The sequence below is a fragment of the Phalacrocorax aristotelis genome, chromosome 10 (assembly GCF_949628215.1).
Source record: "Phalacrocorax aristotelis chromosome 10, bGulAri2.1, whole genome shotgun sequence".
NCBI lineage: Eukaryota > Metazoa > Chordata > Aves > Suliformes > Phalacrocoracidae > Phalacrocorax > Phalacrocorax aristotelis.
Window position 1 is genome coordinate 24,221,038 of NC_134285.1, and position 22,322 is coordinate 24,243,359.

Sequence of the window (22,322 nt, forward strand, 5' to 3'; positions counted from 1 at the left end):
CATGGCCACCCTATAGCAGTCAGGCATCACTGGAATATTTCATCTCTTCATTTTCCCACATCAGCCAGAGGCAGAAATTCTTGTGAAATAAGACAAGTTTGTCCTCACCTGCAGCTGGGTGGAAGGATGTCCCAGCACCATGACATGGTGCAGGACATCATTTTGTCCCCATGCCAGAGCAGGCAGAGACTCCCATGCACTGGAGGGGGACAAACCCCCATGCAGGGCCCTGGGGAGCAGAGAGGTAACATCCCTGCATGACCTGAAGCTATACCAGCCCCGTGGCTCCATACAGCTCCACTTTCAGGGCGCTGCAGCCCCCCAACCCTGCCCCTCAGCTGGCACAGGGCTGCCAAGCTCCTGCATCCTTCCACCCTCCTCCTCCTCACCCCTCCCCAGCCACACGCAACCATCCAGCACCACGAGCTGGCATCACTGATGCCCAGCTGCAGGACCAAGTCTGAAACCCCACAGCCCCAGGCTGAGCAAAGGGAACTTCCCGGGCGGCCTCTCCTTTTAATTGGTGCTAATTGCTGCGTCTGTTCGTGCTGGCTGGGGAGATGTCATTGTTGAAAGGCACAGAGGGGAAGGCCCAGGGAGCTAATCCAGCTTTCAGCCGCTAAGCCCTTCGGAGGCGGGTGATGGAGAAGCTCTTTCAGGTCCCTTCAGAGAGGGCACAAAGCCCAAGAGGGGAAAGGGAGAAAGAAGGAGAGTGAATCAACAGGAAAAACTACTTTCACATGCAGCTTGGAGAAGGGTCTTTGTGCACAGGGCTTGTCAAGGGGAAGCCTGAAGGGACCGCACCATGCCCTCGCCTCCTTTGCACTTCCTCATTTATCTTTTCAGCCCCATCTGCCAAAAGGGTGACGCAGATGGGGGCAGGGATGCTCGGGAGCATGGCCCTGTGGAGCAGGATTCTCACCCTGCGATGGACAAGATGGACAGAAGATATGTGGATGCTCCCCCAAAATGAGGGTCCTCCAGTTTAACCCCTTTTGTGCTAGCAGAGCTACCTCTGCTGCCATCATGATGCTTTACCGGAGGACTCAGCAGCAAGGAGGATGCAGTGTGGGGTGCCACAAGGAAGGCAGTCATCAATCAGGTTGTGGTCCTCCTTTAGTCCCAGGGGATTTCCATGGGTTCACCCACCAGCCAGAGCCCTGACCTGCCGACAGCTGGAAGCAGCAGCCGTGGGCAGGGTATGGAGTTGAGGGTTGTTTTCTTCCAAGCTTTGTTCCAAAACTTATCTTTCTGAGACAAGTGGGAAAACGCAAGGGCTGACACATTCCCACAGAGCTTGAGGTGGTTTAAAGCATCGGCTCTGGCACTTTGAATCCACTACCTTTTTAGCCATTCTTAGAAGAAATCTACTGTAACATATATATACATTTAAGCTGACAGCTGGGATCTCAACAAGACATTGATCAGAAATACTAACAAGTCCCTCTGACCTCTGGCACATCCACTGAGCCCTTCAGGGGCTGATTAATGGTGTGGCTTTCCCTTGCCTCCATCCTCCCGCTACCCTCTGCCCCCTGGACCTGGGCTCCGGTCTAGGAGGAGCAAGAGGCTGTTCTTCCCTCTCCCAGACCTTCACAGGGCTTTGACATCCCCCAGACACATCCCAAATCAGGAGAAAAGGCAAAAATCTCCATCAAAATCCCACAGATTCACGAGTGGGACAGCCAAGCAATGCCAGTTTGATGCTTTGGAAATGTTTCATTTTGATCACACTATTTGTAACTCATGGAAACTTCTGTGAGGACAGACAAGCTAAAACTGCCATGCAAAGCACCATGCCAGACTGAACGTGAACGATAAAACGTTGAATTGGGGTATCTCAAGTGTTTCCTTAATCTCTGCCAGGTTTTGCTGCCAGCTCCCTGCCCCAAAGCACATCCTGCAGGGGACTGTCATGACTCCCCCTCCCAGCCCAGGGACAGCTGGTTTGCTACCCAAGGGAAACACTCCCAGCTGAGCATCCCACATCCTACACTGAGGTTTGCTGATGAGCTGGAAGAAACGGATGATTTTACAGAGGGTTTTGGTGCTTTGACTCATGGCCAAACCACTGCACCTCTGGAGGGGCACCCACAGCAGAGACAGGGCAGATGCTTGAGCCCTTCAATGAGAGGGATGCTCCTCAGCATCTCTGGACCAGCACTTTCCATCACTTTGGCTCAACACCCATCACTTTTTTCCCCAGTGACACATTTTGGGGTTTCAGGCCCAGAAGAAAAAATATTTAAAAATCACTTACCCAGACACTCGTTGGCCTCACGGGCGCTAGCCCGCTGCCAGGGTCGGTCATAGTGGAAGGGCTTGCAGCGGTCACACTCAGGACCCTCGGTGTTATGCTTGCAGTCGCACACCAGCTTCTGCTCCTTGTCCTTCACACAACGTGCTGCATGCCCATTGCACTTACAGCGCCCACCAACCTGCAGCTCCCCCACCGCGTAGTAATAGGGGGTGGAGCCAGTGCCCCCCTCCTCCTCACCGGCATCCCGACCACCCAGGTCACGGAAGAGATGTGGGCGGCTGAAGACCACACGGATGTCAGTGGCTGTCACCCAGTCCTGGAGCACAGGGCTGCTGTCGAAATCCTGGGCGGAGGGTCGCCCATCAAGGGTGCTGAAGGCAATGAGCCCGCCAGTGAGGGGGTAGAGGTCAGTGAGGCCATCGGTACAGAGGGCCTCCTGCTCATTCTGCTTGGTGACGGTGGCTTTGCTGGGCTTGCCATAGATCTTACGGCACTGGGAGGAGTAGTACTGGTATGGCACCCATGTCTTGCCATAGTCCATGGACTTGAGGATGGCTGTGGACTCAGGCCGGGGTGAGCAGAACTGGAGGCTGACGTAGACAACCTCGAACTTCTTGCCGAGGGAAAGGGTGAGTGTGACGTTCTGAGGCGAGTGGTGGAGGGTCTCTGAGCGCCAACATGTCATGTTGGAGGCAGTGTTGAGGTCGGTCAGGTAGGTGGGCGGGTGGGCTCGGCGGGGGTCTGAGGCATCACAGTGCCGTGTCGGAGGCTTCCCACATGTGCTGGAGGCTTGAACCTCCTTCCCAAAGGCGGCATTGACAAATTCAGGGATGCAGCGGCGAGGAGCGCCGCTCTCGTCGTAGCAAGGGTCTGGGGGCGTCTGCTGGGCCACGAAGGGGTTCACTGTCTGGGAGAAGCCCAGCATGGCAGTGGTGAGGAGCAGGCGCAGGAGCTGTAGGACCTCCATCCTCCCGGGGTGAGGGAAGTGGCTCCTCCCTGGGGTGAGAGCAAAGAAAGTGAATGGTGCTAGCAGCCCCACGGGGAATGGGGAGGCTGGTAAGGGGAACACCGCCACGTCTGGCCCTTGACCTGTGCACACCTTCCCACCCTACGTCTACTGATGGAGCATCCTGGGAGCGGGACGAGGAGGCAATTACTCTGTGGTGCCTTATCCACAGCAATCCCTCGCTGCTCATCAGTAGAAGCAAAATACTCAGAAGCAACAGGAACATTCACACCTGCCAGCAGCCCTGGCTGTCATGTAGAGCTCAGAGATCCCTGTCAACACACAGCTGCCAAGGAGAGTGGCAGGGAAGGGCTGGGGAGACCTTTCAGCTGCGGCAGTAGCTGCAAACCCCAAGTTATCCAACCACAGCCTGAAATAGCTCCTGCCAGTGTGGGAGAAAGGCACAGCAGCAAAACACCTTGTGGGATGTTTTGCAACAGGCAGAAGCTTGCCAGGATGAAGCCCTGGGGCTCAGCCAGGGCTGGGACCACTTTCCCTCCCATGCCACAGCCCTGGCAGCATGGGCATGGTGGCCTCTCAGAGCCAGGGGCTGGATCACCTCCAAATCCCACCACCGCACCACCCAAGTATTCCCACTGGCAAAAGGAGGTTATTTTGGTCTCACCCCCAAGAAACCCAGGTCTAGGTCTAGCCTGTCTGTTAATGGAGAAAAAAGCAAGGATCATGTGCAGAGCTTGGCTGGGTTCCTCTCCTGGCAGCTGCAGCAGAGGGCCAGGAGATGCTGGGTGGCTCCCAGGGCACATGGCCCCTTCCTGCTGTTTCTGGCTGCAGCAGGAGCATCCCATGAAATGCAGATCAGCCATGCCCCATCCTGAGCATCATGCAAATGGCTGTGGCTCACACATTCATGGGAGAATGGCCCCAAGCACTGCAGTTGGCAGTAGACCCCTAAGCTGCCTGGCTGGGCAGATGGCATCAGCACTGCCCTCCCCAGCCATCAAGCTGGGTTCTCTAGCCTCTACCAGTCCATGCCAGGGCCAGGGCACGTGGAGGGGATCCCTCATCCCTCTCCCACTAGTAAATCCTTACAGGATGACTTGGGTTTTGTGCTTTGCCCTCAGGAACGAAGCCCTGTGCCAGCAGCATGACCCAGCATGGCAGGTACTTTGCTCCCCATCTACAGCCCCCTGACCCTGTTGTTGCCTGTCCAGCTGCCCACACCAGCCGAAGGAGGCTGGCAAGGGACAGCCTGTTTCAAGTGATCCAGGACGTTTGTTTTTGTTTTCTCTTTAAAAAAAAAAAAAAAAAAAAGCTGTGCCTGTGGAAGAAAGCTGCCTCTCTCCAGGCTGCCAAACTGCTGACGGGGGAAGCTCCTGCTTTCCAGCCATGCTAGCCAGGCAGCCAGTGCCAGAGTCTGTGCCTGTCAAGGGGGGAGCAGGGACAGGGGTCTCAGCCCGTCCCTGGACATCTACCCCAGGTCAAATCTTGGCCCTGCCACCTCTGTGCTGTTTCCTCACTGCTTAATCCTCTGCTAATGGGAAAGGAGATGCTCATTGCTGAAAAATCAGTGGCTCCCTTGGTGGTCTCTCCATCGCCCCAGCAGCTCATCCCTTGTGCATCCCCAGCAGTACTGCAGAGATTTTCAGGGACACACCAGCCTATGGATGAGTGGCTGGGCAGCCATCAGGCAGCAAGACAAGGGATGCTGTCCCTGGAGCACCAAGAACCCCCTACTCAAGGAGTGTGGCATGCAGGCAAGGGCTGTGGGAGTAGAGAGGGCAGCAGCAGGGATGTAGCAGTCACTGTAGTGGAGGAAGCACCAGGCTGTGAAGAGCCCCAGCCCTACTGCAGGCAGCTGCCTCCTGGGCAGGAGGTGAAGCCACAGCTGCTGCAAGATCCCCAGCATCTGCCTGTCTGGCAACTGTTGAGTGAAGACAGCACCTGATTAATCCCCCAGCGCAATCCCAGTGGGACTGTCCCCAGCACCTGCCTGGTGCCGGGCAGCCGGCTGCAAGACAGAGTCCCCAGCAGCCCACAGGCAGAGCCCTGCTTCTGTACCCACACCCAGCACAGCAGGCTGTGAAATGCTGATGGATGCCCCTGCAATAACCAGCAAGACCAGGCCACGCACATATCTGTGGACACCCAGCACAGCTCCTCCAGTCCTGTGATGCCGCCAGCTCCTGCGTCATCCCCATCCCACCACACACCCCACAGAGCGGGGCCCAGGCAGATGCAGGCACCACCATCTCCCATCCCACCAGCTCCAGGGCAGCAGGCAGCATGGGGACAACCCCATGGGAAGACCTCTGCTCTGGGAGGAGAGAAAAGAAACCCCCGAGGATGCCTCAGCAGCTGCATCCATCCACCCTAGGGCGACTCAGAGTGTACCAAACAAGGCTAAACCCTGCCAAGGAGAAGTCTCCTCCACCCACCATCTTCTTTCTGCCACGTGGCAGCAAGGGCACATGAGAAGGGCCACGCTCGGGTGTGCCACCTGCAAAGGCCTTTTAATTCCCCATTTGGTAAGGCATGAAGGTGTTGGGAAGCCCCTGCCCAGGGGAGAGAGAGAGCACCAGCACCCAACAGCAGCAAGGGCAGAGCCCAGAGGTGAAAGTGTTACAAGCAGGGCTGGGGCAGCAGCTCTAGGACCTGGGATGGGGTTACCACTGCTTTTGGGGCACATGGGGGGCATGAGCATCTCCTGCCCATCCTCCCTGCCCCGATGGGAAACTCTGTCCCTCCTGCCATCCATACCAAGGCACAAGCCCAGAGATTTGGTGCCCAACTTTTGGGGTCTTTGCTCTTGCCGGGGAGCAGCCTCCAGGGAGCCAATGCTCGCCCAGCAGCACATCAGCGCTGCGGAGGCAGGGTATGAATGGAAATCATTATCATCTGCGAGACCACACACAGGCACGCACGTTCCGCGCTCGGCTCACCCCATTATCCTGCTGAAAGAGAGCTGGGGCCGGTGGTCTCCGTGGGCCTCACCTCTGTATCAGAGAGGAGGGCAAGCTGCAATCTGCTCCCTTTTATGCATATTCACTGTGACCCCAGGACTGCCAACAAGCTGCCAGAGAGGCCTGGGAGTGGGTGTTTCCTCTCCCCAGCCCCCATCTGCCCCCCCTTTCCACTTCCCATTTTCACTGCCCCTGGTTCAGATCAAATGGAGATGCTGCTGACTAAGCAGGGAGTGATGGGATGAGCCCCTTGGCACCGAATCCAGCTCAGCACCCACATGGATCCAGCATGAGGAAGGGCATGAGCAATGGAGTGCATCTCCCAGGGACAGCATCCCTAAGGTGTCCCCAGTGAGGCTCTCGGGTGGCTGCCAGCTCCCGACCACCAGCAGCACCCATGAGGCTTGGGGGGACGCAGCAGCAGGGCTCACCCTTCCTGAGGAAGCGGCCACCCTCCTGGCTCCTCCCCAGAAGTGACTGCATTTTTGAGGTGGGCGATTTCCTCACTCCTCCACTCAGGGAATGCTAACAGCTATGCGGTTTGGAAGGAAGTCATGCCGCTGTAGCGCTTCAGAATTGCTTTAAAAAAATTAGCTACTGCATCCAACGCCTCCACACCCCTTCTCCCTACAGCAACACACTTCCCAGGGATGACCAGTGGCATTTCCCCACCTTGTGGGAGGCTTACTGGGGCAATGGTCCAGACCACTGTGGGTTCCCCTTCCCATTGCCTTCCTGGGAGGGAGTGCTGCTGACAGCAATGCCGGGTGCAGATGCACGCCCAGAGCTCTGCGTCTGCCGATGCTGAGCCATCCAGTGGATGCTTGGTCCCCATAATTGAATGCACGAGGCAGGTGCAGCAGGTGAGACAGAGCAAACAGAGCGCGCTTCCACAAATACAGATGCTGGTGCCTGCAGTAGGCCCAGGGTCACCACCCAATAGACCAGGGGCAGTGGCAGCTTTGCAGAGGTAATTACAAGATTAAGTGGAACAACACGGGGTGGAGAGGGAAGAGGTTATTAGCCAGATTTGATCCCAGGACCTTTGTGGCATGGGAGCAGCCTTCACTAATTAAAGCAGAGGGGGATGGCGCGAGTGGCCTGAGCGGTGCTCTGCCGTCTGCTGCAGCCCTGCCACTGAAAAATGTGGGTTTTTAGAGGGCAGGTGATGGCTAAAGCCAAGCAGCCAGCCCTGCTTGGGAGCAGAAGGGGAAGGCCCCAAGGGATGGTAGGGAAATGGTGCTGCCCTGCTGCTAGGGACCTGCGCTGGTCCTCCGAGTCTCCTCTGATGCTGCTGGCACGGTGCAGCAGGCCAGGTCAGCACGGCGCGTGGGGAGCTCGCATCACCCAAGGAAAGCATATGGCCTTACTTGAAACAGGTTGAGATGGGCGTGCCTGGTCCCCATGAGGTGCTGCATCACCCTGTGCACAGGAGCAAGGTCCTGGGTGCCAGCACAGGGCAGGGACGGAGCCACCCATCCACAGGGGTCAGCAAAATGCACAGCTGTGGAGCAGTGGGCAAAGAAACCCCGCGCAAGGACCAAAGGACCCGAGTACTTGAGGGGATCCAGTAACTAGATGCAAAGCACTTGGACAGGGCCCATCTGTGAGGACTGCTCATCGCTGAGCTGTGCCATCCCCATTAAAGCCCACCAGCAGCTCAGGTGCCCTCTGAGCAGGAGGGCACTGGTGGGACAGGAGGGAACCCAAAGCAGAAGAGGAATGATGTGCTCAGAGAAGCTGTAACTGGGCACATCTGACCAGAGGATGCCCCTTAACCAGGATGTACCTGCTACCACACCTTGCACATTCCCACTTGTTATGGGCCCTTTCTAATGAGGGCAACCCCCCTCCCTTGCCACACATGCTGCGGGAGACACTTACTGCAGATCTGCTCCAGCCCCATGAACAGGGCCCACCTTGGGGAGCTGCCGGGGTCCCCGCTGCCCCCTTTTCTTCCGCAGACACTGGTCCCTCACCCACCACACCGATGCCAGCTCAGGGATGCTTTGTCCCCCCACCCAACAAGCAGAATACATCAGGACCAAACTGCACTCCAGCCATGGATAAATCATTCCATGTGTGGCTGGGACAAAAAAACACAACTGAGAAGTATTTAAAATGAAAGGAAAAACCCCACACAGCCAAGGCGCTGGGACAGGGCTCGGCTTTCCGGCGGGAGGGAGCATGCACGGCAGGGAGAGGCCAGAGGGACAAGGCACAGCAGGGAGTGCTAATCGTCTTCCCAGCCACTAATGGAGCGGCCCGTGCCCACTTGGGACGCAGCTAATGGCACCGAGGAGATGCCTCACTTTACAAGCTCCCTCCTCTCTTCTGATATTTAAATATGAGAAGCTTCCAAGCACGTACAGACTCACAGCCGCAAAGCCGACCACTCCGTGGAGCCCCTTGGGCTTTGAGCCCCTGCTCCCCAAAGTATGCACAGCTCATGTGGGCAATTACAAAGCAGTGTATTCCTGCAGCAGGCACTCCTGGTGATAGATATTGCAATGCACTCTGGCAGGCCGGAGCCAGAATTACACAAGCCATACGATACCCCAGTGGTGCCAGGAGACACATACAAATTACACTGCACGCAGGAAAGGATGGGCCAGATTCTAACCTCAGCCCCTTTGGCATCAGCCAGAAGTAACTCCATTCAGATCAGGCCAAACCAAGACGTAAGCGACTCCATTCAAATTTACACTGGCATACCTGTGGTCAGAATCTGGCCTGGCTTGAATTAGTTGCAGCCTGACGTTACAAAAGGCAGAAACAGAGCCCAGATTTCCTAGGTTATTGAAAACAACAAAAAAAACCTCCACCACGAAGCAAACAGTCCCCAGGCTACTCAACCATGTGCACGGAGCTGTCAAAGGCTGGATGCTCAGATGCATCCCTGCTCACGCGTTTCAGTAACTCACAAGCCACGCTGACCACAGGAAGGATAGACCAACATCCAGCACAGGCATCCTGCTGCATCCCCTGAGCCCACTCTGCTTGCTAGTGGCTCTGGGTAGAGGTGGCCCCGCTCCCAGGAGGCGGGATTTAAGCACGGTATCACCCACATGCTGCGGAGCTGAACCTGTTTTGTTGCAACACTCTGTTGCATCTCCTGGCCAGCACAAACTGGAGATCTCCTCATGCTCCCAATGCAACAGCAGCTCAAGGAGACATTTGGCCCTTGGCCTTGCAGGAGCAGAAAGCATGGCTGCCTTGATGCTACCCTATTTATTTACCTCTACTACTCCTTGACTTGTCACTTTCCCCAACTCTAATCCCACCCCGGCTCCCTGAACGGCTTCATATGCTCCTGCCACACCGCTCAGCTCTGTCGTGTGCTCCCAGTGGCATCCCTCAGGGTGCAGAGGGTTTTCCTCCCACTGCTCCCAGCGGATGCAGGGGACTCAGACGGTCCCAGCCCAGAAGTCCTCAACACTTCAACCCCTTTCCACTCCATATGGGAATAAAGTGATCTGGTTTCCATAACATCCCTTGTTGCCTTTTCACAACATGCCGGGCACAGATGTTGAAAATAGTCTGGATGAATATTTAAAATGGTATTCAGAGATGACAACATTTGGCCGGCTTTGAAAGATCTCTCACATCGGGTAGAGGATGGCTCATGACAATGGGGCCGGAAACACACTGCACTTTGACATCTCATTCCCCCCCCCCCTCCCCTCCGGCTATTGGTACGATATTTCATGCCCCTGGTGTCACACAGCCTGTTATTGCTTGAGTGCCAGCCAAGCCTTGCAGCATTTGGAAGAGACCGTCACGTACGTTTTTAAACATCACGGGGCAAAGCGGAATATGGAAAATCTGTCGCGTTTCCATACAAGTGTAAGTGTCCTGCGCAGGCTCAGGGAGGGGCTTGTGGGGGCACAAAATAATTGCTTCCTTATGGAGCAGGGCCTGACTAAAAGGGTGGGGGAACAGGAGGCAGAGGTGCCATGGACACCCTCGGCACAGCAGCCTGCTTCCCCGCTAAAGGAAGATGAAGCGACAGGAAGATGAAGGAAGAGACATCTCAGCATGTGCCCCAGGGCCTGCGCTGACGCTCACCTCCTTCAGGGCTGGGAAACCCTGCTCAGATCCACACCTCTGCCAGCTGCCGCCCAAGGTCGGACCTCTGTTCCAGCCGGACGGTACCATCATGTTCTGGTACCCAGGGAGCAGCAGCAACACTCCTCAGCCTAGACTCCCAGCAGCTTGCAGTTCTGGTGGGCTCCTCACCTCAGGCCACAGTGTGCTGAGCTGCATCCCTAGGCCTGACTTCTTTCTTCCCCAGGCTGCAGGCTCACCTTGCCTCTTTCCCAACCCAGCATTACACCTGCCGCCTTCACCATAGGCACCCAACCTGCCTTCCTCCTTCCACGCGCAGGTGGAAGAGAAAGGGATGTAGGAACTCACAGAGCCAACCCTGTGTTTGGACTGCTGGACCTCCTGTCCCGTCACCAGCTCACTTAACCAGGTGGTCAGAAAAGCACAGCAGCTCCCTCTGTTTTATAAATGGGATATTGCAGAAAAAAAAAAAAAAAAGTTGCCCTCCATCCATCCAAATGCCTTGGAGTGTGTTTTCAGAGCATGGCTCAAGCCACATTGCTGCTGCACTGGTTACAGGGAGCTCCAGCCTCTCCTGGCTTTGAGAACAGGCAACAGCAAACTTGGCCAGGGAAGAAGGGACTGTGTCATTTCCAGCCATCTCGGGTTTGCACATCCCAGTCTACATGCAGTACCATCTCAGCCTGACTACAGGTCTGACACAAACAGCACAGACAGCGGTGAGGATGCTCAGCCCAGTTTGTGTCCTATACGTTCACGGGGTGAGCTCACCCGAGAAAGGAGAATCCATGCGCAAGCGCTGCCTGGCAAGCCAGCAGGACCACTGAGCTGCCTGAGGAGCTCCTGCTCCTGCCCAAGGCGCCTTCCTCACCCACCCTGCTCGGCGAGAGCCAAGCAAGGCAGCAGACTGCTGAGTGCCACGTCCCAAATCACACCAGTTACTCCTTATCCCAAGAAAGGTATTTCCATCCACCCACTCTCCAACGGGCCAGGGAAGCTGGGGGAGGGACAGCGTTTTGAAGAAACAGGGGTTCAGCAGCTCTAGGAGAGAAAAGCAAACCTACCAAACGCAGCCCAGCTTCTCTTTGCCTTCTGCCACCACCCGCTCGCACATGCCCTGGCCAGAACAGCCAGCCCTCACCCCCCTGTGGTTTGTGGCAAGGTGCCGAGGGGTCTCACCCAGACTGGCCCCAGGACTGCACCACAGCCAAGTATGTCGAGTAGGAGCTATTTCCAGTGGAAACTCACCCTCTGAGCTGCCCCACAGAGGGGTCTCTCCAATGCAGCTGTGCTGGCAAGGGACAGCAATGGCCCCAAGCCTGGGCTGGTGGCAAAGGCGAAGCCACCTTGCAAAGGTGCCCAGTGGCTTTGTGCTGGTGGGGACCTTCTGAGCGATAAAGGCCTCCGGCAGAAGCTGTGGGCAGGGGAGGGCAAGTGCGTGCCCCGTGCGGGGTCAGCCGGAGCTGGCACCGCAGGCAGCAGCCTGGCAGCGCTCCCGCCGCTGCCTGCTCCCGCACCCGCGGCGGGGCCGGGGCTCAGCGCCTCGGGAGGCTCCGGTCCCCCCGGCAGCTCCGCCGTGGGGCGGGAGTGGGGGCTGCGACACGGCGAGGCTTCATCCAGCGCCGAGCACCCCCGCGCCCCCTCCGCCGGCCCTGCCGGGGCGGTGGCAGCGAGCCGGGCCGGGCCGGGACAGGACAAAGCGCGGAGCGACAGCGGCCGGGGCTGCCCCCGGCCGGGAGCGGGACTCGGCCGTGCCCGGCTGCGGGCGGGCGGGCAGCACCCCCGGCCCCGCCGCGGGGAGGTCCTGTTTTCGGCGGTGAAAGGATGGAAAGGGAAATAAAGGGGGGTGGGGGGGTGGGGGGGGGGGGAGGAAGAGGGAGGAATAAAAGGCAACGAGGGAGGGAGCGGTGGGGAGCGGCTCGGCCGGGGCCGCCAGCGCCGGGAAGTTGGAGGAGCAGCTTACCGCGGCCGGGCAGGTAGCGGTGTCGGTCCGGGCAGCAGGTCTGGGGTCGAGGCGGCGAGAGAAGCCGGGGCCGGGGCCGCCGCAGCAGCAGCGGCGGCGGCGGCGGGGCGGGCGGCGGGGCGTGGGGGCAGCTCCCCCTTCCCTTGCTGATCGCAACACACACAAACACACAAAAAAAGGCAATAATAACAAATTGCCGGGGGGGGGGGGGGAAGAGAGAAAGCAAAATAAGGCGAAATAGTGCAAAGCGGGAGTGCTGCCGCTGGCGGTGCGGGCGGGTCCCAGCGCCGTGCCCGCAGCCGGCCGTGCTCCCGCCCGCTCCGCCGCACCGCCCGCGGCTGCTCCGGCTACGGGAGGGAGGCGGCAGGGAAGGGAGAAAAGGAGAGGAAAGGGAAAAACAAAAACAAACAAACAAACAAAAAAATCAAAGCAAGAAGTGGAGAAACTGAGCCCCGACCGCTGCCTGGAAGCGGAGTAAAAAGGCTCCAATAAATCCCGGGTTGAAAAGAAGGGAAAAGTCACCTCCCCGAGGAAATCAGAAGCAGATTTCGAGCCATTTAATCACATGCAGGGAGGTGTGTGTGTGCGTGTGTGCGCCGCCCGCCGCGGCGCTGCCAGCCCTGCCTCCGCCCTCCCGCCGCCGCGGCCGCCCCGCCGGGAGCGGAGCGGGAAGGGGCCGGGAGCGGAGCGGGCCGGGAGGGGAAGAAGGGGCCGCCCCACCGGCCGACAGACCTCCCCTGCGGGGCACCGTCGCGGGGGTCCCGGTGGCTGCGAGCTCCCACCTGCCGCCCAGCCAGCCCCACCGCGACCCCGGGAATTGGTTTTGCCCAAAGCGGGTCCATCACTCCGGGCATGCTGGTGGCTCCGGAGCAGCGGCCCAGCACCGCAAGGGCTAGCCGGTGCCGCAAGGCAGGCAGCCGATAATCCTCCCCCTGCTTCCCAAAGCAGAAGAAATGAGGGATTTACAAGGTGGGGAGCAGCCTTCTCTTATGGAGGAGGATGGAGGCTCTGCTCCATCCCGTGATGCGGGGGATTTTCACGGGCTGCTGCACCAGGGCCAGCCTTGGCCGCTGATTTTTGGTCGGGGAAGAGAAATGGGGCATTTCCACGGCGAGAGGCTTCCCCAGGAGGGTCTAGCCCCGCCACCTCCAGGCCACCTGCCAGTGGGGCAGGAAAAAGGTGAAACTAATTTAATCAGCATTTGTGTGAGGCGGTGGAGGAAAGCAGAAAACCTGGACCTGGATCCTCTTGCTCACTGGGGTTGTGTTTACATCACTACAGCCCCCACACCTTCCAGCTTGGCCTGGGGAACGTCCTTCCCATAGATGCCCTCGCAATCGATGTGAGGACTGAAGAGGGTACCGGAGGTGGGGAGAAGGGCAAGGTGCCCATATGATGCTCACCCATGACACTGAAGCCCCCACCCAGCGTTGCCCCACTCCCAGAGGACCCCTGGTTACCCACATCCTGTTGCTTTGGGGCAGCAGGTTGCAGGAGAAGTGCTCTCCCCAGCCAGCTGGCAGATGCTTGCTGCAGGAGGAGACATCAGCTGGCCACAAGTCCCAGGGGAAATGCTGTTTGCTGCTCCCAGCCTTGTAGCACAAAATGCATTTCCCCTCTACTCCAGCAGCAGGGACATGGATAAACAAGGCAAAGTCACCAGGTGACAGGGCAGAGGAGACGCAGTCCAAGAGAAAGGGGAACCTCAAGGCTTTTAAGACTGATGCAGTGGGTGTCCTGCAGCCCCATCGTCTCTGTCAGGGACATCCCTGCACTTGGCAAGCCAGTAGGCCAGGCCACAAGCCACAATGCCCCAGCAGCCCGGATGCAGATCCCAGAGGTGAAGCAAGTACAGGGCCAGTGTTTGCCTTGCAAGGGGTCAGATGGGAGCATGGGGCAGGGTGAGGCGAGCGATTGTCAGGAAAGTGTGGGACTTTGTGCGTGGGGCTGAGAACAGGCTGGGGTGACCAAGGCAATGGGGGAAAAGGCTCCACAATCCTGAGATGACACAAAGCAGGAGTTGTCCCAGGGATGGACCTGAAGGTGTTTTCCTCACCAGAAAGCACAAGGACTACCGTAGACATGAGCTGTGATGCTGGGCTGGGCTGGGCTGGCTGCTCCAGGGTGGTGCTGAGTTGTGGGGCTGTGCCACCACCCACAACCTCAGAGTAGTCTCAGTGCTGCTGTTTTCTTTCATGCTCAGAGGACAGTATTGGACATCCTTGTCCAGGGACCCAAACCTGACATTATGGTGCTGGCCACCATACGAGCAAGCCCTAGGACTGCTGTCCACAGGCCTCACATCAGTGAAAGCCCAGCTGGGAAGGGCAGAAGCTGTTTCCTGGTTCCTCATTTCCACTGTTCCCTGCATGTTCTCTCTCTGCTGGATGGAGAGCAGAGAGAAAAGTATTTATCTGGGTTTGGCAAACAGGAGGATGCTGAGGAGATCAGCAGGGATGGGACACTCACTGCAGTAAGAACTGGATTGCTGAGATGCTGCGGGGTGTCCCTTGGTGTGGCAACACTACCATGAATGGGGGACCCAATGCTCACCCCGTTGCACTAATTCCTGGGCAGATTTGCAAGGGCTGGGAGGAGAAGGTGAATGCACAGTGTGGTTTCCATCACCCTGGTGTCTGCAGGAAGCTCTGCCCCCTGCAAGCTCCTGTTCTGTGTGCACATCCATTCCTGCTCCTCATGCCACATGGAGGCATGATGTCTGGTGCCAGCCAGGCTTCTCATTTAAAGAAGGATTGCTGGAAGGGCATAGGCATCCATGAGCTGTTGGAGCAAAAGCTGTGGCTCCGGCACCGACTTGGCTGGGGCAGATACAGAATCACAGAATGATTTGGAGGGACCTTTAAAGACCATCTACTTCCAACCCTCTCTGCCATGGTCAGGGACATCTTCCACCAGATCAGGTTGCTCAAAGCCCCATCCAATCTGACCTTGAACACTTCCTATGATGGGGCATCCACAACTTCTCTGGGCAACCTGTTCCAGTACCTTGCCACCTTCATAGCAAAGAATTTCTTCCTTATGTCCAATCTGAACCTACCCTCTGCCAGTTTAAAACCACTGCCCCATGCCCTGTCACTACAGGCCTTGGTAAAAAGGCTCTCTCCATATTTCTTATAAACCCCCTTTCTATATTGAAAGGCCACATTAAGGTGTCCCTGGAGCCTTCTCTTCTCCAGGCTGAACAACCCAGACTCCCACACCCACTCTGCAATCATATCTCACATCCTCCCCGCAACACGGCCTCACAGCCGGTCCAGCCCTGCAGAGGACTCTTTTGGCCTTTGCTTTTGACCTGCAGGGACGTCGAGACCAGTCACAGCTCGGGCGTGGAGCAGCGCCGGCATCCCCCATCCCCGGCGCGGCGGGAGGAGCGGGGCGGCGGCGGGAGGGGCAATGCGCGGCCTTCGCTTGCCCTCTGCTGGGCTGGCCCAGCAAAACCCGACCCGCTGCAGGCGATGAGCCGGGCTCTAATTCAGACTCTGGTCCAGCCGGGCAGACACAACACATGTTATCTTGCCAGCTCTGGTCACCTCCCTGCCCTCCTGCTCAGCTGCAGCTGGGGTACGACAAGGCAGGGGGACCAGAGCTGGCTGCAGGAAGGCACGGCGATGCAAGGGCCCGGCACCCTAAGGCTGTGCCACTTGCCGGACCTGCAGCAGGGGGGCCACAACTCCCCACCGGAGGAAGGAGAACATGTTGGCATCAGGCAGCACCTTCCTCCTGGCTGCCTCCACACCCCACCCAGCACGTAGGAAAGGCTCTGAGAGGTGGAGGTTCATGTTCCCAAGCAGGCTCCTGCCACCTTCCTGGGCAGTCAGGGAGAGACCCCATTTACCACCTTCCCTGAGCCCTTCTTTAATCTCTTCACTGGCAAAGGAAGCGGTTTGCTGCCAGAAGGGAGGTCTCTGTCCTTTGGCTGGTCCAACAGGCCCCTGCCCCAGTGCACTGAGAGAAGAGGATCCCACTTTAGTCACTGGGTTGTCTTCAGGGTGATTCCATAATTCTCATGTTTCCCTTCTTTCTGTACCATTTACTCTTCAAAGGATACCTCACCTGCCTCCTTTGCCTGGCTGCCAGTCCCCTGGCAGACACATCTCCCTTTCCATGCTGTGTTCAGAGCCTGTCCTCACACCTGGTTTCTTCTGGAGTGCAGGTCACCCCAACTGTCCCCAGGAACTGAAATATGGTCTTCCCAGGGCATGCAGAGAGGCACAAACACCCTGCCTCACTGGGTGTGCTTTGCATCATGCCAGTGGCTCAGGACTCACCTGTGGCTCAACAGCCTGTGGGGTCTGTCTCCGCCAGCCCTGGGCCTTCCACTCACCACCAGCTTTCCCGCAGACCCAGCACATCCATGATGTTTTTGGGTCCTTCCTCTCGCTCTGCATGGCCAGAGAACTGAGACCTCCCAGGCTGCCTGCCCACGCTGGGGTCCAGGTACAGGCAGTGCCCAGGGTTCGAGCACCACGGGGGTACTGGGGCAGCCCAGACACCTTTCCTGGGGACCAGTAGCACTGCTCTGTGCCTTAAAGACTCTTCTCTGCCAGCGTGAGGGTCCATGGTGGCAGCTCACAGCAAGGTTTTTCAGGTCTGGGTGCCCCTATGAGCCTGTGTAAAATTGGAACAACATTGCCACACGCAAAACCACCAATGGATGCACACCTTTGCCTTCACCTGCCGTCTGCCAGGGGAAAGCTGAGAATCTGGGGCTTGAGTCTCATTTATACATGAGCCATTTCACCACTGACATAAATACCTGTTTCCAAGCATAAGCAGACACAAGAGCCAGACCCCAGTGGGGCCAGGGATTTTTGGCTGAAAGGTGTGCAGCGAACCTGGCTTGGGAAAAAGAAACAAGGTGCAACCTTGCTGCAACAGCCAGCATATAACACCACTGCAGAGTGATGTTACATGGAATTTTCCCTGTCCCAGCCCTGCCCACCCCACTCAGAAGATGCTCAGAATGTCGCACAGGTCAGGCATGGAGCTGGAGCTTTAGCTAACAGCACAAGACCAAGCTGCGGCAGACCAAGCACCAGCCTGCCCCACAAGCTTCCCCAGCAAGATGGAGCCAGGGGGGAGGCTGGAGGGATGCTGAACCTGCAACAGTCTGTGCTGAGGCCATGTGCTGGTGCCATCGCCCTTCACAGCCTTGGGCTGGGGGGATGCTGCAGGAGGAAGGTGCAGGGGCCAGGAAAGATGTGCAACACCTCCCCAAACACCCTCTGTACCCCCAGCAAGCTGCAGCTCTGCAGGCATCTCAGGTCCAGCATGTCTCCAGCTCCATGTTATCCCCCTGTGGCTGCCCTTCCCCCATAACAAAGGGCATGTCCCTGCTCACGCTAACTGCCACAGCGAAGACATGCCCAGGGCAATGCTGAATGCAATAAGCGTGTCCTGCTTAACCGCAGGTCCCCAGACCTGGCAAGCAGCTGTTAGTGGGGGTCAGGAATTGATTTTGTGCCTCTTTCCTTCCCTTGGCAGCCTTCTGAGGTGCAAGCCCTGAGCTTGGCCCTTTCCAGCCACACTAAGGGTCTTCTTTAACTACTGTCATTGCCGCATCACCACCATGGCTGTGTACGCAGCTTACTCAAGAATTTCCTCATTGCATGTTACAATCCTGGCTGCGACCACCACCCCCCGCTCTGCAACGACTGCTACAGAAGCCAGCGCGTCCCTTCCCTACGGTGGGCAAAGAGACACGCGTGTCCCGAGCCCGAGCCGTCCCCAGAGGCGCAGCAGCAGCCGCGGGTGCCGGCCAGAGGCCCAGCTCCGTGGGCCAGTGGGCGAGGGGCGGCGGTGGGTGCGAGGCCTGATCCGGCCCCGCCGGCAGCACAGCCCGGCCAGGCAGCCGCGAGGTGGTGCCGTTCCCCCGTAGCTGCGGTCCCGGCTCTCGGGGGGCTTGGGCGGGGAGAGGCTCCGGCAGCCTGGAAGTGGGTGGCTCGGTACGGGGTACTCATGAAAAACCCGTCCCCTGGGGCACTTGCAGCTAAATTTGTGGTTTTTTACCAGCGGGAGGATGCTGTGCGGTGTATTGCATGCCTGTGCGTGTGATCACGGGAGCCTCCAGCACGTTCCACACATGGCTGTGGCTCTTGGGGAAGCACAGCCACCCGCCAGCAGCATCTCTGCTTAGCAGAGTTATGTGGATGCAAGGGTTTCTCCTGGAAAGCTTCTCATCTGACATCTGAGAGCTGCTTTTCAGGGACCCAAACTCTGTCCACAGGCCTGAAGTGAGCAGCAAACCCTGGCTTTAGCACAAGGAGCTCTTTCAATTAGCCTCATGAGGTACCTGAGCATCTTCAGGTGCTGGGGAACCTAATTCTGTCTGCACTCACTTCCCAGCTCCAGCCAGGTGCTCACCAACCTCGGGCTTACTGCAGGGATCTGGAGGTGATGTCCTTATGCACTGGAGGAATCAGAGTCATGCCGGGTGGTGGGTAACACCTCATCTGCAAAGCTGGAGCATTCACCACGGAAAGCGTCCACTAACACTGCAATCAGATCACAGCATGCTCCTGGTGCCGCAGGGGTATTCCCAGTGAGAGAGCAAGAGAAGAGGTCCACAAACCTGCCTGGCAGACGGAGGCTCTCCTGTGTGAGCTGGGAGCAGCTTGCTAGGCTGGCTCTGGCATGGCTGGGGTTGAGATTTGGCTTGTGTCTTGTTTTTTCCAAACCACCTCAACTTTTACTGTTTGGGCTAGGGTTCCAGAAAGCCTCAGCAGCTCAGGCCATGCCTCTGCCGCTCAGTCGGGCATGGCGCAGGGGGCCCTTTTTTTGCTCCCAGCCTGCTGCTGGGACCACGAGTTGGAGCACAGAGATGCCAGCCCAGGTCCCCAAAGCAGCAGGGCCTGCTGCTGCTCAAAATTGCCTCAGGCAGTGCTCTGCAGTCTCTGCTAGCATCCTGCGGCTCCAGAGCCCGCTCAGTTGCAAACAGCAGCACCTTGTGTGATGTAAACTGATCCTGTTTTTTTGACGTGGTGGTGGGATTTAAGTGCCCGCTTCCTTGCCCCCTTTGGGAGTGCTGGCGCATGGGCAGGCCTGCAGGGATGAAGGCAATTCCTGTGAGGCAGCAGAAGGAGCGTGAGCACCGGGTCAAATTGATGTGCTGGCAGGACCAGCCATCTGTGCCGCTGCCAGCGCCATCACACTCGGCAGAGACCGTGGAGCACATCCCTGCTCCCAGCAGCAGCAGCGCGGAGCATGACACTCTCCCGATGCCAGCACGTGTAAATGGGGTGTGCAGACATTTCTGAAGTATGGCTGCCACCGTGTTGCCAAAGCCCCTCATTGGAGCACCCTGCATGATCCAGCACACCCCTGCCCTCATCCCCAGCATGGCACTTGCTGGGGCTACAGACAGGCAGAATGGCTTGCAGTGGGGTTCATGCTGCTTCTCTGTGGTCACACTCCTCCACCTCCAGGTACTGCTTGGGAAGGTCACCTCCTCTCCACCTAGCCCACGCTGATGGCGGGGCTGAGCTCCTGCTGGGGGAGAGCCCGAGGTGGGGGTGGGGGTCCCTGGCATGGCTGCATCACACCAAGCAGTAACTATAGTCCCTAGCTGAATCAGCTAAAGGTCTTTGTTTGAAGCTGTCCTGGAAATTAGTCTGGCTGGAAAGCAGTGGGGATACCCAGGTCCCAGCCATAGGGAGGGCTAGAGGGAGCAGGGCTTTGAGGGCAACGGATGGGGCAAAGTGGTGGGAGGGAGGGACCGGGGCAAACAGGGAGAGGCAGGATAGGGAGAGGAAAAGTGGGAGGGAAAGGAGGGGAAGGAAGCTCATGGAAAAGAAGCTCATAGGAAAGCAGAGCATGAAGGGGGAAGAGAAGAGAGATGGTTTGGGGGTTTGGGGCGTTGGGGGTAAGAGAGACACACAGAAACACAGAGAGTTTTGTAACAACTTAAATTCATTCCAGACAATGTCCGAGGAGCCCTGGCAGCATGGGTTGAAACAAACCCTGCCTTTGATTTTATGAGTTCATTATATGTTGTTTGGGACAGTGATTCACGCATCTTGGCTGCTTCACATTTTCCCTTGTGTCACAAATGAAGAGGGGACCACGAGATGGATTCTTTGGGTGGAAAATATTCCCTCAATTGTTAGGTAGACGTCTCTGTCATGCAGAGGTCCCGGGAGAGTGGTCTCCTGGGCTGCCCCAGCTTCCCGCACAGCACACACAACCTCTGTGCCTTGTGTCTTGTTCCCTCTTAAAGAGAAAGCACTGGGACTGGCCAGGCAGAAGGATGTGAGAAGATGCCCAGTGGTGGCCACGCATGTCCTGCACCCACCCTTCACTGCAAAACACAGGACAAGCCAGAGGACAGCCACTGGGAGAGCTCAGACTCATCCGGGGAGGGGATGCAGCCACCAAGGACCGTCCTGTGAGAACAGTGTCCAAGAGCCCATCTCTCCTGAGGGTGAGGGAGGGTGACCTCAGGGCTGCAGCCCCAGGCTTGGGGGCCACGCTGCAGTCACACTGCAGCACTGCTGTGGGTGTTCCTCACCTCCATCCCCTCCCAAGGGCATCACTGTGCTTACTTGTTGTGGCTGTCAGAAGGTGTGAGGCACTGGATGAGCTCCAGAGAAAACCATTCTGGAACAGGTTGGTGGCTTTCCTAGACCATTTTGGTTGGACATATTCACAACCCTAATATAGGTCCTGGGCAGAAAAATAACAAATCCTGCCCAAGCCAACACCAAAGTTTGCACTGGAGCTGATTGAAAAACACCAATGGCTTAGTTGGGTATTGTTACTATTTTTAGTTTCCTGTGTCATTTCAGGTTTTCCAGCAAAAGGAAGAAAAAAAATGCACTGATTTTTAAAGCATGTCATTGTTAGAGAAAATACAGGCCTCAGAAACTAAACACCAAAAGCTTTTTGCCTGGCATTTTCTGGTTCTGATTTATAATTTCTCTTCCAAACCCAGACAATGTTCAGTAAAATTTTTCACTTTGACCAGAAAGCCATTTTCTGGTGTGGTCAGTTCTAGCCTGAGCCCTGGCAAACAACAGCACTTCTAACCTGAAGAGCCATGACCCAGCCTGCAGAGCTTCCCACACTGGTGTATCTTACACTGACCAGCATGAAGGTGCCAAGAAGATCCACACACTTCTTGTTGGGCGTGGAGAGTTTTGCACAGCTCTGGATTAGCTCATTGGGAGAGCTGAGACTCACTCAAAAGCTTGCACCAGTGCCAGATGAGCTTCATGTTGACTCACAGGTAGAAATGCCATGCAGAAACCCACCTTGAGGTAGACTGTGGCAAACAGGACAAGAAGCACTGAAGCGGGATCGTTGAACACTCGTAGGCCAGTAGGGGAGGATTGATAGCCTAGCCCAGCAACCACGGAGATGCCCTGCTCCAGATGAGTCCCAGAGACCCAGTTATCCCACGCCTGCTTCTTCCTTGAGGCCTGGGCTAAGGCACTGCCAGACCTCCAGGGAGTCTCTTCTGAGGATAAAGTGCAGTCTTTATTCTGCTGGGATTGCAGGCCAGCATCTTTCCCCAGCACAAGCTTCACTTCAGGAAAATGAGAGGATTTTTCGTTTGGATGTTGTTGTTTTTAAAAAGAATTCTTAGGAAAAACACTCTCTGCCATGGATCAGCTCATTTTCAGAGTTACCCTGGGGCAAAAGACAGAGGGTGTGGGCTGCGATACACACCCACATCTGTACAATAAGGAAGGCAACAGTGCAAAGCAAAAACAATTGCATGAAAAGCTTTCCAACAACAAAGTTCGCAAACCCGCAGAGCCCAGGCTATTTCTTGTGGTCGGTGGGTAAGAGTTCCCAGATAATGGGGCCTGACAATGGAACAATGGGGGCCGAAAGACACAACTCATGATTAGGAGTTATATAACAGCGGCTGGCATTTATTAATAACACTCATGTTGTGCTTTATTTTCTTAGTTAGCACTTTTCAGGTTCAGAGCACTTTACAACCCCTGGCTATTCCATATCTGATGCTCCACACGAGGTGACTAGGAGGAAATGTTGGCCTGTAGCAGTAGGAACACCCTTCACGCCTGCTTCTGTTGTAGACCGTAAAAGGGAGAACGGGAAACACGAAGTGATGGGCTT

The 22,322-nt window shown here is 57.0% G+C and overlaps 1 protein-coding gene across 1 annotated transcript in view; it reads right to left on the bottom strand.

Annotated features, from left to right (window-relative positions):
• Positions 1 to 12,302, bottom strand: part of NTN3 (netrin 3) — a 31,183-nt gene extending 18,881 nt beyond the window's left edge. The window contains exons 1-2 of the mRNA XM_075105881.1: positions 12,219 to 12,302; positions 2,261 to 3,256 (exon numbers count right to left, since the gene is read on the bottom strand). Of these exons, the coding sequence (XP_074961982.1) occupies positions 2,261 to 3,227 (967 nt within the window). The 5' untranslated portion in view covers positions 3,228 to 3,256; positions 12,219 to 12,302. The remainder of the gene's footprint in view (positions 1 to 2,260; positions 3,257 to 12,218) is intronic.
• Positions 12,303 to 22,322: the final 10,020 nt, after the last annotated feature.